Source organism: Gavialis gangeticus, unplaced genomic scaffold (assembly GCF_001723915.1).
Source record: "Gavialis gangeticus isolate Ggan-Ray unplaced genomic scaffold, GavGan_comp1, whole genome shotgun sequence".
Lineage (NCBI taxonomy): Eukaryota > Metazoa > Chordata > Crocodylia > Gavialidae > Gavialis > Gavialis gangeticus.
Window position 1 is genome coordinate 13,690,802 of NW_017729014.1, and position 15,034 is coordinate 13,705,835.

Sequence of the window (15,034 nt, forward strand, 5' to 3'; positions counted from 1 at the left end):
TACCCCTGATTCTGGGAAAGATTCTGCAGCCTGCACTGAATTCCACATGGCTAGACAGCTCCTAGCGCCTGAGCTAGCTTCTTTAATGTTAGCTTGGTTTTACCCACATAACACCAGTCAGTACTGTGACTTCAGCAAGGACATGTGCTCAGATGGATGGGATGTGCTGGCTGCGTGAGAGGTTCAGGCAGGTACAACCAGCTAGTGTGGGTGTATCTGCAGCACACTGCAGTCACAGTGGTGCAGCTCTCTCATGTCCATGCGGATGGACCAGTTTGCATCAGAAATGCTGATGTGCGTTTCCTAAGGGGAACTCCCCCTCTCCTGTTTAAGCAGTTGAAAGTCCTGCCTGTCCACAGCCAAAGTCACCCCATGGCCAGTAGCGTACCTAGACTCCTACCGGCCTCAGGTAAACCTTCAGTATCGGGCCCCCCTTCACCAGAGATAATGATAATAGTAATCGGACAATGGAAAAAAAATTACCATTTTCAGGCCCCCTTCCTGTCTGGGCCCTGGGCGGCTGCCTGGTTCTCCCATGCCTGTCTGGCTCTGTCCGAACTCAGCGCTGCATCATCGTATGCATGCCCTCTGAGAAGGGGGGTTTTCTCACCCTGCTCTGCGGGCAGATCTAGGATTTTGAAAAGTGGGGTGCAGATGGCGCGGTGCATCAGCATCACATGTAAAACAACACCAATTTGTCTCCAGTTAAGAATGAACTGGAAGCTTTACGCATCTGCTAGGGGCCTAGGGCTGGATTTTTCAGTATTGAAGATTGAAGCTAAAACAAATATAATTTCATTGCAATGGGTTAAAAACAATCCACAGGGCTGTGAAGTAGGAGCTTCATTACCAGAAGCAGTTAACAGAGAGCAGCATGGCAGGACAAAGGCTAGCTTGATTGGTGGAGCATCAAGACTATTAAAAAAAAAAAAAAAAAAAGATGGGTCATTGACACCTGTGGAATGAAGAGATTAGAAGGGATCTGGTAGATTGGACCAAGCCATGAATTCAGCTCATGCTCTCACTGCTGCTTGACTAGCAATGCTGCTGCTACTGCCAGGCAGTTGGCTTTAAATGTTGGGCGGAGCAGGAATCAAAGAGGGGTGCAAGTGCACCGGTGCCCCTTCCCCTGGATCTGCCCCCGCTCTGCTCCAACCAGTCTGGTGAGCTGTGCTGGAGCAAACCAGAGCCCGTTTCCTGGTGGCTGTTTCCACGCCTGCACCTTTGTACTTCACACCTGACCCCACTAGTGGAGCAACCCAGGCTGGACCCTTCTGGCTTTGCAGCTGCAGGTGGTGTTTTGGTGAGCTAGCTACCGCTTGTGGTCTCTCCGTGACCCTGACCACAGTCATCCTGTACTCTTGGGGAATGGATACGCTGCTCCCATGCCTTGGTTTCGTTAGGGCTTGACAGTTACCCAAGCCATAATAATATCCAGCCACTTCTCCAATTGTTGCTTTTGGCAGCGAGAGGGAGCCGAGTGGTAGGGTGCAAATCCCGTCAGATGGAAAGTGGTTTGCAAAGGCGTAAGATGTTCTTTCAGGGAGAAATCAATAAAGCAGAGGGAGGATTGATGTACAGCGTGGTCTGAGGGACACAAACCTCTCCCAGGCTCCGGGGAAAAGCAGAACCACCCTGCCGCTGACTCACTCCTTGTTAAAATGTCTTCCTCATGAGGCCGAGTTCATGATGGGACCTGTGCCATTCTCAGGGGTGCTCAGTGTTGTGGAGTCACCGCTAAATGCCTCCAGGCGACTGTTGCCCATCCCTCACTTTTATTAGGAGGGAAGTTTCCATGCAGACCGGATGTCAGCGCTTCATCCACGCTCGCTGCTTGTTTGCTCCGTGAAACCCTCAGCCTTCGTCAGATCCAGAGCAGCCAAGTACGACATCCCAAAGATGGGATGGTATATTCAGAGAGAGAACGAGCCACAGAAGTAGATCAGTCATAATTAAAAATGACTGAGAAGTTAACTCTTTGTGGTACGCAGGTGTCTGGATTTGCCGTTCAGACAAAGGCCTGGGCGAGCTTAGGGCTTGGCTCAGAGGTGACAATTGGTGCCGTGCTTTGAACTGACTTTCCAAAATCTCAAAATCTTGGAGCCTCTTGAAAAGGTGCTTTGGCCTCTGAATGGCAGGAATCTCCTGGTAACAGGGAATAGGAACTGTCCGTTTCCATTCATCCAGGAAGCAAAGGACCTAGGCAGCTTTGAACTTTGGAGCCAAGGAGCCATCCCCGTGGACCTCCTTTGATTTTGGGGAGTCTGGCTTAGCCCCATGCAGGGTCTTGTTGGTGGAAGGGCTAATATGGCCTCCACGATCCTGGGCACAGTGTGTGCGCCCTGTTATTTTACACGCGCACGCTCAGGTAACAGGAGGTGCAAGTGCCCTGCTTTGCACTCTGAATTTTACTGCGGGGACAAAATTGGCCAGGGCAGATGGCGTGGGCAAAGGGTAGAGGCCCTACACCGTCGTGCCCTGCAACATGCATGTCTCCGCTCCTCGCAATCCTACCTGTGTTGCTGCAGGCTCCAAAGTCGTTAATTACTAAAAAACGCACAAATTGAATATTGCTATGGCAACCTGCAGCCCTTTAGAAGACTATCTGTCTCCTCTCTGACCTTTCAGGAGATCCGTATCTCGCTCTAGCCCCCTTCTCTAATCCGGTTTTTAAAATATAATATTATGCTACTGGAAGGGATCAGACCTTTAATCTGATTGTGTGCGTGTGTTTGTAGGGGTGGGGGAAGCGTCTGTATTAACAGGTGCTCAGCAGCGGTTCAGAGACGAGACAGGAGAGAGGCAGGATGTGATCCTGCCCCTGCTGAGGCTGGAAGTGAGCACCTGTGGGGAATTATTAGCTTCAGCACACAGACAGGAAAATCCTCTCCAAGGGAAAAAGCTTCCCTTCCTCCAATCCCCTTAGCACAGGCCGCTTCCCTTTGGGGTCACTGCATTGCATTAAAGAACTGGGGACTTGGATCCTCTCTGTTGTCTTATGGGGCCGGAGGAGATGCCATGTGCAGATGACAAGCCTCGGCAGAGCTTTCATTCTGGTAGAAGAGTGACCCTTGTGGTTTGACCCTTCATTTACCAATACAAAACCTGTCTAGCAAGGTAGTGCCCAGAGACTCCAGCTGAGATCTGGGCTCCATCGGGATGCTGCACACACAGCAGACGGGAACGTCTGTTCCAGACAGCGAAGGCAGGTGGAGGGCGAGATGGGAAGCACCGGCCCAGAGAGGGGAACTGATGTGTCCGAGGTCACGCAGCTTGCCCACGGCAGAGCTCCCAGTAGAGTGTGCATCCACTGGCTCCCAGTCCAAACCTTATCCATTAGCCCCATGGCCTGTGTTATTCTGGCCTGACTCCCTGGATCTTACTCAGTCCTTACACAGGCAAGGCCTCCAGCAGCGTCAGTGGGAATTTTGCCCACCTAGTTAAAAAGTGCACAAGGGTTTGCACTGGAGGCTGTCTCACGAATGCGTGGCAGGGCCGTGGTGTGGAAGGGGGAGGATGGGTCCTGCTCTCTGGACTCCTTGCTCGTGCGGGGCTGGAGGCTGGAACCAGTTCGGAGACGTGTCTGCTGGACCGGGTCACTAGGTTTAACAATGTGCTTTTGCCTGGCGCATGCTGTCCCGGGAAAATACCTTTAACGCTGCATTGGCTGAACCCGCATGAACCCGCTTGAAGTGTCCTGAGGGGCTCCTCCTCCATTGCATCTCTGCCTTTTGAGCAGGGCTGGCACGTCAGGCACGTGCTCAGAGCAGCCAGCAGCCTGGCAGGTGGGCAGAGGCTCTGTTTCCACACCACGCATGTTGCCTAGGTTATGCCTTCCACTAGCTGATGTTGCATGAGCCCTGCAGGCAGTGCCTGGGGAGCCTGGCTTCAGCTCTGAGAGCACATGATGGAAACTTTTAAGGGGGAGCCTTCTCACATCTGCAAAGAAGAGTTGGGCCTGGCTGCTGCCAGGCATATAAGGAGTGAGGAGACGTTTTGAATTTGGACTTAAAGTGCTTTCAAAAGAAGCCAGGTAACAGGGCTGGATTTTCTTTGTAGCATCTGGTTTCTCCAGAGTGTGCATCAGCTGCATCTGGGATGTATCGAACCTGCTGGAGCCGACATGGGGCCTCAAGACGCTGTTTGCTTTGTGTTCTGGGGTTGGCACCACTGACTTTTTTAATGCTTTGGCCACGTGACTTGCCAGGAAAGGTTATAGGGGCAGAGCACAGCAGGGGGCTACAATAATGAATCTGTGTGTTACAGACATAATTTCAACCTATGTCGCACACATGCACTGAGTGAGCTGGGGCTAGAACCCGTGGCCTTCCTCTTCCTGCAAAACTAGACAGCTCCCCTGCAACCTGTTAGGCCCCTTATCATCTGTGTGGATAAACCAGTAGAGGGCAATGCGATTGCATGCAGACATGAACACAGCCAATTCAGTGCAAGAGATAAAAGTGAGGAGGGGGCAGACTGGGTGTAAGAAGGAAGGGAACCCTTTGGTGGACAGCGGCAACCAGCCGGATGGAGCCGCCAGCCGACACCGGCGTTCAGAAGGACCATGCTGCATGGCAGTGCAAAATCTAACAGATTAAGTCCTGTCTGAGAGGTAGATGTTCGTTGGGCATGACAGGAGTGGGGGAGAGGAAGCCATTGATTTGGGGTGTTGGAGTAGCTGTCTGCTTTTAGGGGGGTTCAGGAGGACTGGTTTTTATCATTAGTTTTCTGTGGGTCTTCCATCCTTCTCTGATGCAGCTTGGTTGGAGACAGACAGCGGAGCTATCTCCACCCCATTGCACAAGCAGCAGAATGGTTGCGTTCCAAGTGTCCCTACAACACACCCGAGAAGCTGGGCAGAGCCTCCCCCTGCCCTCCCCGGTGCTTTTGTTAAGGGGACTGTTCTTTCATCCGAGTAGAAGACAGCTGGTTAAATGCACAGGCCCAAACCCTTCCCTGCTTGTAAGCAAACGGCGTTAGATCCCAGGGGTGAACTTGGCCTGTAGTAACCAAAGCCTCCCTAACACAGCTCCTGACCCCAAAGGGGAAGGGTGGACATGGGGACACGGACTGCCACAGTTGTTATTCCTTCCTATCCCAAAGTGCTTGCAGTTGAAGACTGCAGGGAACCGCGGTTCACCTCATTACAAGCTGCCCTGGCCTCTTTGCCTTCTACGTCAGCTCCCCTTTTCTTGTTGCCTTCCCCCCCACCCCCACCACAACAGTTCATCCAAATTCATCTGACTTCATCATCCGTGGTGGTTGGTGTTCCAGCCGTGGCTCGTGTTGCTAGGACCGTATCAGATTTCACAAGCTGTGCACGCGCTGGGTCTGCTCAGCATTTGTATGGGAGACCTCTTCGGGGGTCCTTCAAATGCCCCACGATGATTCCCTTTTCTCATCCCTCCTGCCCTAGTGCCTTGAATTAAATCAGAGGCCCTGGGCATTTTTGATCACTAAAGATCTCCTCCTGCCTATCTGAAGACTGGAAGGTTAACACTGGAGCAATGATATTTTACTCCCATCAGATTTCCCTTTGCAGCGTTCACTGCAGAGTTTTCTACTTTGGGGTGTTTTGGGTTTTTTTGCCTTTAAAGTGATAAGCCCCGTGGCTGTGTACTGTTGAATAGTGGCCGTGCTCCACCCCAGAGACGGCTGCATTTCTGGGGTGGATAAAACAACCCCTGTGTGCTGTTTTGTAGCCCTGTTCCCATCTGCGAGGTGCCCTAGATTCCTTTGGGAGATGAGACAGTATCATCCCATATTTTCCCCTCCTGCTCCCTTCCTTTATCCCTCTGTGCTGCTCCTCACCCTACAGCCCTCTCTCCCTCCCCTCCCCGCCGCTGGTGTTGTGCTGATGACAGCGTTTATCTGCATTTGTCCTCTGTACCCGCCATCCAGTTATTGATTTGCATGATTAAAAAGAACTGATAATCACTTCAAATTAATCCCATAAACGACTTAAGGCACTGAAATATTTGCATAATGCATCTTAAAGGTGGCAGCTGAAAGAGGATAAGACTCAAAACTGCTTGGCACAGGGGGAAAATGGGCTTCCCACTCACCTGAGGACCTGTTTAAGTAATTAGCCTTTTGCTTGCGTAAAGAGGAGTCTGCGGTGGTTTAACGGATGGAAATGCAGAGGGTGCTAAAACGCTTTGAGATCTGAGCATCCTATTTTGGCCCTGAGAGTTTGGGGGGGGGGGGCAGGGGGCTGCAGAGAGGATGACAGCAGCTGCTGGAGCAAAGTCTGCTTCTGTCTGCTGCATCCTGTGAAAATCTGGAGCCAGACGCCTGCTGAAAGCACCTCTGTCTAAAGACTTTCTGTCATAAACTTATCTGATTAGCAGAGAGCTAGACAACAGATTAGCACCCGCTTCTCCACTGGGGACGGGCTCTTTGGAGCATTTGAGCAGCTCTGTGCCTGTTCCTGCCGGGGGCCAAGGGGGGTGGTGGTGGGGAGAACAAGAAGGGGGCTATTTAAAGGGAGAGGACTGCTAGGTAGCTCTGCAGATCATGCACCATCAGCGTTGCCCTGGGAGTCCCAGGTTAGGACCGTCTCCCCCGAGCAAGCAAGCAGGTGGTCATGTGCTGTGTGTCGCACAGAGCGGGCGCTCTGGTCATGTGAGTAACGGCTGATAGGGACCCTCTGACATGGTGGGAATGTTTTTTTGGGGGGATATCTTAACTTCTTTCTGCCTATTGCCTCCGGGCTGGGAAGAGGAGTGGATGGAGCATAGCCAGGCTGCTCAGCGTGGGACGAGCCCTCTGGGCTAGAGATGGGTGATTTATCATACACCTTTAAGCAAAACGGATGGAGACTTTCCAGCGTTTACTTCTAGATGCGCAGAGGGGCATGCAGCTTTCTCTCTCTTAAATGTCGTCTATTATCTGTATTTATGTCTGTCTCTATCAGCAATTGTTATATATAATGTATGAAGGCAAGGACTGGTAAGGCAGGGAACTTTACAGTCTTAAATCTAGCAGTTGCTGCAGTGAATGTCTTTACTCTTCTCCTTCTCCTTCTCTCTCTCTCGTACGTTCCACGGGAGGGAAGGGGGGTTAAAGTAGTTTGATGCCAGGATAACAGGCAGAATAATATTTAGCCACCTTCTGTAATGTGTGTTCATATCCCAAAAGGAAGAGGGAGTTATTTTGGTATCTGTTATAGAGTGATGGGGTGAAAATGGGTCTTACAAGCAAGGTTGTTTTCTTAACTTTCTGTGACTATGGTGGGTCTGTGGCAGTGCTCTGGATACAAAAATATTATTTGAGCAAGTAAAACCGGCTGACACATGGTAGAACTAAAAAGCTATCTATTTTTTCCCAAACAACAGTGTGCCAGCTATCTTATCACTCTGCTATCACCCATTTGAATTCTAGTTTTGTGTCAGTGTAGGAATAGGCAGGACAATTTCTCAGGCACGTTTCTGGTCCTTTGACCTGGGACAAGTGCCCCCTGGCAAGGCTGAGATCTCGGATGCTGGTGTCCGCAGAGTGCTTTGCAGGGAGGGAGCAGGCAGTCCTGGGAGGACTTGCTGCTTAGTTTGCCCTCCCCAAAAGCGAGGGCGGTTGCTTGGGGACTTTAAGTGAGGGAGGGGGAGAATCTCCCCTGTAACTCAGAAATGGCCAGGGCAGATAAGAGACTTCCGTGTATGTGTGCCAGCATGCACATACACACAACCTTGCATGCGCACTTGTGCGTTCGGACACACACACACAGCAATTACGTGATGGCAAATAGGATTTCCTTAACTTGGTGTTTTTCTGCTGTGTTGCAGCCGTGATAGCGACCTCTCTACCATCATCTCCAACCTGCATCAGAGCCGCCAGCTCGTTATGCCAGAGACCCAGAGTCGCTGTGAATTCAAGAGAACCAGCATTGACGTCGGCTTAGGAGCAGCAGGTAAGCAGCCAGGATGCCTGGCTCTCTTGTCCTCTGTGGCTTGGGAGAGAAAACTTACAGCTGAGGCTTTCTGAGTTCCCTCCCCTTCCCCCTCCTCACTTGGACAGCTTTTTTGGTTCTTTGCAGCTATGCCTTATTGTGTAGCATTTAACTTTAGATCTCCAAGTAAGGTCTGCGAGTCCCTTACTATTCCTCCCCAAAGAGGTGATGTATTTGGTAAGGAGTAAGCCATGCGGTCTTGCATCACCTCAGCTCCTCTCGCCTCTCAGCTCTCGCCCTCTGTGTTAAATGGCAGGTGAGGCAGTTGCTGTCCCTGGGGGTTTAGTGGCCAGCGAAGCAGAAAGGCCATGCAGAGAGCGCGGTGTGATTTGTAATTGCATTAATCAGCAGCTCCCCACGCTGCCTTGGCCCTGCCGGCTCTTTGCAAGGGTATTTGTTTGGTGGTGCGCAGTGGCCTGACCTTTCACAAGGTCACTTGGCTCCCACATCCATGCCTCGCTGAAGCAGAGGTCATCTCAGTGGGCTGGGTCCCCCTCTACAGTGGTGCGGGCATATCCGGCAGTAAGTGCTGGATGCTGGGAACGTCCTCTGCCCCGTTTGCATTTGGGAGAGCCACCGATGGGCTCTAGCATGTTCCCTGGGATCTGGGCGCAACTTTGGTCCCAGAGAGGCTGCAGTCAAATTCACAGGCTCTGATTGCTGTTACACCCGCAGCGACGTTGAGCAGCTTTACAGTTGTCTTTGCAAAAAGGGTTTTAAAGTCATTTCCTTTGCAGAGGGCCCGCCAGGCTGTATTAGTGTTGGGAAAGGCCTTTGGGATCCAGAGCAGTAGAGACAGGGCAAAGGGTGCCCCGGTGTTTATTCCCATCGGGGTGAAGTGGTGAAAATGGGAACTCCCCAACCCCTGCAGAAGCACATGCATTAAACGAGATGGGGGAGGGCCTGGCCCTTGGCGGATTGGCTTGGATATCTTTTCATCCTGATTGGCATGAGATTGCTGCTGAGCGTGGGCAGCACCATACCTAGACTCCTGGCGGCCCCAGGCGAACTTTCAGCATCGGGCTCCCCTTCGCCAGAGATGATGTTAATAATAATTTTAAAATTACCATTTTGGAGCTCCCTTTCTGTCCGGGTCCCAGGTGGCCACCTGGTTAGCCCATGCCTGTTTCCGGCCCTGAACGTGGGTGTCCGGGACTGTTTGCAGTGAGGAGGGTGGTAATGTCTGTCCTGTATCGTACTGCGAATCTGAGCTGAGAGAGAGATGGGCAGGACTGCGAGAGGCCACCAGGCAAGTGACAGCTTTTCAGGAGGTGATGGATTTGGTGCGTCTGAGAAGGGCTGAACAGCAAAGGAGGAGGCAGTGACAGGGGCGGAAAGTGGAGAAGAGAAGGTGTGGGGAGCGCAGGGACTGTCACTCTTTCACAGAGAGAGTTGGGATTTTGGTTCTCCCTGGTGTCTGGAGGTGGATCTCTCTACCTGTACCTCAGGCAGCCTGGCAGCTGTGTCGTGAGAGCATGCGTGGATCAGGTCCCTCCGCCTCCATCCCACCAGCTGATTCCTGGACACCGACCATGCAGGGGGCAAGGGGATGCAAACCCAGAATAGAGAGGTGCAAAATGCCACCACTCAATTGTTGCAAGCAGCTTGTTAGCAGTAGTTAATGCTGGGCTTGGCTGATGGTGGAACTGGGGCTAGGGCCACCTATTAGGAAAGATGAGAGAAAACAATTGAGACAAAGTGATTCCTGTGCTTTGCCTCTTTGTATCTTGGTAGCTGCTGGGGCCTGACTCCTTGTGTGCTCAGTGCTGTACGTACCCATCACAAGAGATGGCCACAGCCCTGAAGAGGCTGCATTATAAATGGCCCAGGCTGAGAAAATAGTGGGAGAAAGGGAGTCCTGTTTTGAGCACAGGAGCTGGGGCCCTGTGTGCGAGGCCTGCCAGCCTGTCTCCAAATGCTTTATGAAGGTGGGTGAATCTGAGGTGGCTCACGATGGTGAAGGGGAGTGTGGAGCAGATGGATTGCAACGGTCTCGTCGCATGTCCTGCTCTCTGTCCAGCACCAGACTCCACTGCTTCTGCCCTGCCATTGCTGCAGAAGAGCAGGGCAGAGCCTGTCGTAAAGATTTGCCCCTTGAGGCGGTTCTACCTGCGCTGGCGCCATGCACGTGTTGCAGGGCTGGAGGCCTGGCTGCACGTCATCTGCAGCTGAGCGCAGTCAGAAGCGTTCCCCGTGGTCGGGACCTGAACTCCAACGAAACATGAAAGCAATGGCAGCTGCAAAGGGCAAAAACCTACCCGGCTCTAGCCAGTGTTTCTCAGCAGGACATAAAGGCCCTGATCAGGCAGGGGGAATGGTGGCTTTTGCAAGGACAGCAGAAGCAGGAGGCCGAAAGGCGCGCGCTGATAAAATCTAATTGCCCTATTGATCGGCTTCGGAGCCACCGTTGGCTGTGGTAATGATTGAGATATTCTTATGCGTTTGATGCATGTAGCTGTATCTCGCTGCTCTGGGCCCACTGGGGACCTTAAGATATTACGGAGATCTCTTAATCACGGAGCAAACCTGTGTGTGCTGGGCACGCTCTCCGGCACAGAAGATTTATTATAATTATTATCAGTGCTGCGCTCGGATTTCTGCAGGAGCCGGCGCGGTGCCCTGGGTTTCAGGAAGCAGCTGTCCCATTTGTACCTCCTGATCATTAACTGGCTGATGGACTTCAGCCCAGGCTTGGCTCAGGGCTTGTCCCCCACCTCCCTCCCTGTCCTTGCGATTCTTCATTCCTTCCTGCCTTCAGCGGCTAGGGCTAGGAGCATCGCTTCCCCTCCTCTCTTCATGCGGTTTCCATCGCCTCTGGTCCCAGCCCCCCACTTCTGTTCCCCCACCCTGGTTCAGGAGTGGTTCTGCAGCCAGAATTGAGATGCTTTGCTCCCTTAGCTACAGGGCACAGCTGTATGCACCAAACAGATGCTGCTACTGGGGGAGGTGCCCCAGAGGGAAGTGCTGGTTAAAATCCCAGAGCAGTATGGGGATGGACATTTTCTTTCTCAAGGTGTCTGTGCCCTCTCACCCGCAATGGGGGTTATGTTCCTGCAGTTAAGGAGGAATCAGTTACGAATATCTCCAATAACTCCAAGCTGCCTCCAAATAAGGCATTTCAGCAGAAGACTCTCCCCACCCGCCTTTGCCTGGTGCCCGATTCAGAGGTAGAAGAGGTGGGGGCCCTCGATCCGTGGGTGAGTTGTCCCCCCCGTCCCCTCCCAGCACCGTCCCCTGGGCTCCCCATGCCAGGTGACGCAAGCCTGATGGGTGCTGATGGTTGTTCCTCCTGAACTTGAGCCTAAGCCTGAGTGTGTCGAGGTTTCACAGAACAGCAGCAAACTCGGTGTGAGGAAGGGGCTTCTCCGTCTGCCCTGCCCTGGGGCACTCCTCCAGTCCAACCAGTAGCTATAATCCAGCTGGAACCTGCGGCGGGTCTACCCTGCAGGTTTGCACGGTACTCCTCTGCAGCTTTGGCCCTCGCCCCCTCTGTTGTCCGTATGGTAGAAGTGCTGACCTGGTTTTGACGGCACTTGAAGCCCGGGGCAGTTGGCCTGGCTGTGGGTTGTTGGATTAGGACCTGGGCTCTGCTTGGACCTGGGCTGGGATCCACCCGATGCCTCACGGTGCGGATACAAGATACGTCTGACCATCATTTGCAAGTCCCTTCTAAAGACAGACACCTTCTCCTGTCATTGCCTGGAGAAGGGTCATAAAGCCTCTCGGTGCACAGAGCCACGGGATATGCCCCCAGGTGCACATGAGTGAGTGCAGGGCACTGCGGCACGTAGGGTTTTGTGGTGGAAACTCTTGCACCCAGGCCTTGCTAACTTAGTTGCCAGTCCCCTGGGTGCAGCATAGACACAGTCCTACAGCCAAAACACCCTCCGTTGAGCCAGGAGGGGCCAGTGCCCTTTCCCTGGCATGCATTAGTGTTCCCTCCTCCTTCACCCCCTTCCTCTTTCCTAATCTCACCAGCGTCCTCCACCCCCAGGATGCCCCATCCCCTCTTCAGAGTGACATTCAGTAGCTGGCAATGCAGAGTCCATCTTTGTGCTCAGGGCCACAGCTGGGGTATAACATAGCATGTGGAAAAAGTGTTGGGACTTGTCCTCCTTGAGAGCTTGCCTAGGGAGAGCCAGTAAGAGGCTTAGCTTCATCCGACATGTAGTGTGGCTGGAGAGGAGGGAAGAGGAGGGGGTCACCCCACCTAAAGGAGGGGTTAATAATATACAAGCAGTTTGCAAAGGGAGGTGAGGGAGAAGGGGCAGTGGACAAGGCTCAGCAGAGGGCATTCTTTTAGAGGGGCCGATGGCACAAGGCGCCTTTATCTTGATAGGGCCACGTGTGCATAAGGATGAGCAGCGTCAGGGCAGCTCGGCAAAGGCACGGCGGCAAAGCCGGTGGTTTGCACATCAAACAGATTTAGAGCCCCTCTAAGAAGCTGGCTGTGTGTCTGTAAACAAGGCCAATCCCCTCTATCCAGTTTGGCTAATGCCGTCTGCTGGGGAAGGGCCTTGCAGAGACAGCCACTGGTGGAGGTGGAGGAGCCCTCTCCCTCTGTGCTCCAAGAGCACTCGCAGAAGGGGATGAGAATAACCCCTCCTCTTTCCTTTCCCACCCCCTTTTTCTCTAGTCACCTCCCCACACTGTGGAGCAGTGCAAGTCCTGCCTGGAGCCCTTCTGGCTTCAGCTTGCCCAAGTATGGCCACCAGGATCAGACCTCTTGGTGCTAGAGGAGGCGGGGGGTGCGTGTGGGGGTCCTCTTGGCCTGGCAGAATGGTGTCCCCCATGCCCCTGCCCCAGCAGCAGGGCCAGAGGCTGTTCTGGTTGCCTGCAGTGAATCCCGAGGGACGTGCATGTTAGGACATGGCTGAGGTCTTGGCTTCCCTCTGCTCTGAAGGGCTGGTTGGCACCTGGGAGCCTTGGGTCTCTGGAGGCCACGCAGGCACCCAGGGGTCGGTGCGCTGTCACTGAGGGCTGATGTTAATGAGTAATTTCCATGGAAGGATTTCTGTCTCCACTTGGATTGCAAGCTCTTTGGGGCAGAGACTGCCTTTTCATATGCATGTGTGCGGCATGTGCCACAATGGTGTCCCCAGTGAAAGGCAGTGCTGCCTATTGAATAAATGCGCTGGGTCAGGACTCGGGTAGCCCACTCCGCCACCTGCTGGGGGAGCTTGTCGCTTCACTGCCCTGTGCCTCGATTTCCCCATGTACAAGATGGAGAGGGTGATGCCTTTCTTTGGTAAAGCATTAGGAGCAAGGCTGATCCTGCCACGGGGCAGGGAGACAGACTGGGTGATGTCTCAAAGCCCCTTCCAGCAATTTTTTTCCATATGATCCTATGATTATATCACTACTGTATTAAGTTACGCTGGCTGGAACTGCGGGGGCTGCAGTAATAAATATATCTACAGCCAATATCCTCCATAGAGGTACAGTGTGCTTGAACCGTGCTTAGCGCAGCATCCATGACTGGAGCTTCGAGTTACTACAATGACCCAAGTAACGATAAAGGAATCTGTTTTAACCAGATGCAAAATGTCCAGATGTTCTGGGCAAAAGTCGATCTTTCAGATTTCTCCCTGGTTTATTTGTTTTTTCTCAGGCCCAAATCTGTGAATGAGGTCTCCGGTGTCCAAGGCTCATGCTCCATTGGCTGGGCCAGGTTGTGAGAGGTGCTGAAATCAGGAGTGAAAATTCGAATAGGTTCATGTTAAAAACTTCTTTGGAGATTTTCAGGAAGGCTTATGTCTGTGCATGAGTGCATGTGCATGCATGTATGTGTACACATGCTCAAAGCATGTTGTGTTACTGATACTGGTCTCCCCAGGTCTGACTTGGAGCCCAGTGAATTGTTAGTGGAAACCTCTGCTCCCATGATGGCAGTGGGCTTTGCATCCAGCCCTAAAGCCTTAGCATACGTGGAAGGAGTTAAAGCTGGGGGGTGCTGAAGAGTCTGAAGCTGGGGATGTCGCGGCTAATGATTAGAGACAGAATTGCAACGAAAGGGCTGTTTTCTGAGCGTGGCATAATGAGCCAGGATGCAGACAGGCTTTTCCTTTTTTTCAGAAGGGGAAAAAAAAAAAGGCTTTATTGAATTGCTGTCTTAAATTGAGCAGAAAATCAGCCTCAAATGGGCATGCGGGAGTGGTAAGCCAGCCACCTTTGTGTACGCATGTTATCGGGAAGGACAGCTGTTTACCTAGGCAGCACTGGGGATGGAGCGAGAGTCGATGCCACTTCTCTGGGTGGTTTTGATCAGGGGCTGGGATCTTGGATTCCTCCCTCCTCTGTCTTCTGCTCCTGTGCGTTTCATCATTGTGGCCGGTGCCTGCCAGGAGCTGGAGGTTAGCAGCATCCTCTTGCAGTGCTGTCACACGCTGGGTTTGAGCCCAGTGCTCAGGAGAGTAAGAGAGACGTGCGGAGGAAATGCAAGTCCTCTTTACAGCCATGTAGGACTGACGAAGTCAGTGTGTAGGGCATTGGGTTGGGATTCAGGAGGCTTAGTTCTTATTCCCTGGCTGTGTGACTTGTGGGGAGTTTCTTTGCCTTTCTGTCTCCTGAACCCAAAGGTGTGAATGCGCAGTGTCTCCTCTGGCTTCATTGTGGGCTCTGGGTGAGCCCCAGTTTCCTGGCAGGCTGAAGCAAAGGGGTGTGTTAATTTTCTGTGGCTGTGTTATAAAGGAGAATAGGCTCCTTGTGGACTTCCTTCAGGAGTGATGGGAGCTGCAGGAGTTTGGCACTGCTCTCTGGGTACCAGAGGGAAACCCCAGTTGGCAGCAAGGTTCAAGGCCTGAGTGTCCTAAGCAGTAGCCTGGACAGGTCACTCTGACTTCCCAGCTTAATCAGGGGGAGCGAGGGGCTGCACCATATCACCCTGGAGCTTAAAGCCTTCATGCTCTTCACTTGGCTCTAGTAAGGCTGCAGCTGGGCAGTGGAGCTCTCGCTTCCATGGGCCCAGCAAGGGGAGAGACCTCTCATTCACTCCCACTATGTTGGTAAGTGGAATAAATAGTACAGACATTTTCCCTACCTCCTTACAGCTCTAGGGAGAAGAACATCATCCTGCTCCCAAAAATAGCC

The 15,034-nt window shown here is 52.6% G+C and overlaps 1 protein-coding gene across 1 annotated transcript in view; it reads left to right on the forward strand.

Annotated features, from left to right (window-relative positions):
* SAMD11 (sterile alpha motif domain containing 11) overlaps positions 1–15,034 on the forward strand; it is a 195,256-nt gene that overhangs the window by 105,522 nt on the left and 74,700 nt on the right. The window contains exon 4 of the mRNA XM_019511552.1: positions 7,782–7,906. Within this exon, the coding sequence (XP_019367097.1) occupies positions 7,782–7,906 (125 nt within the window). The remainder of the gene's footprint in view (positions 1–7,781; positions 7,907–15,034) is intronic.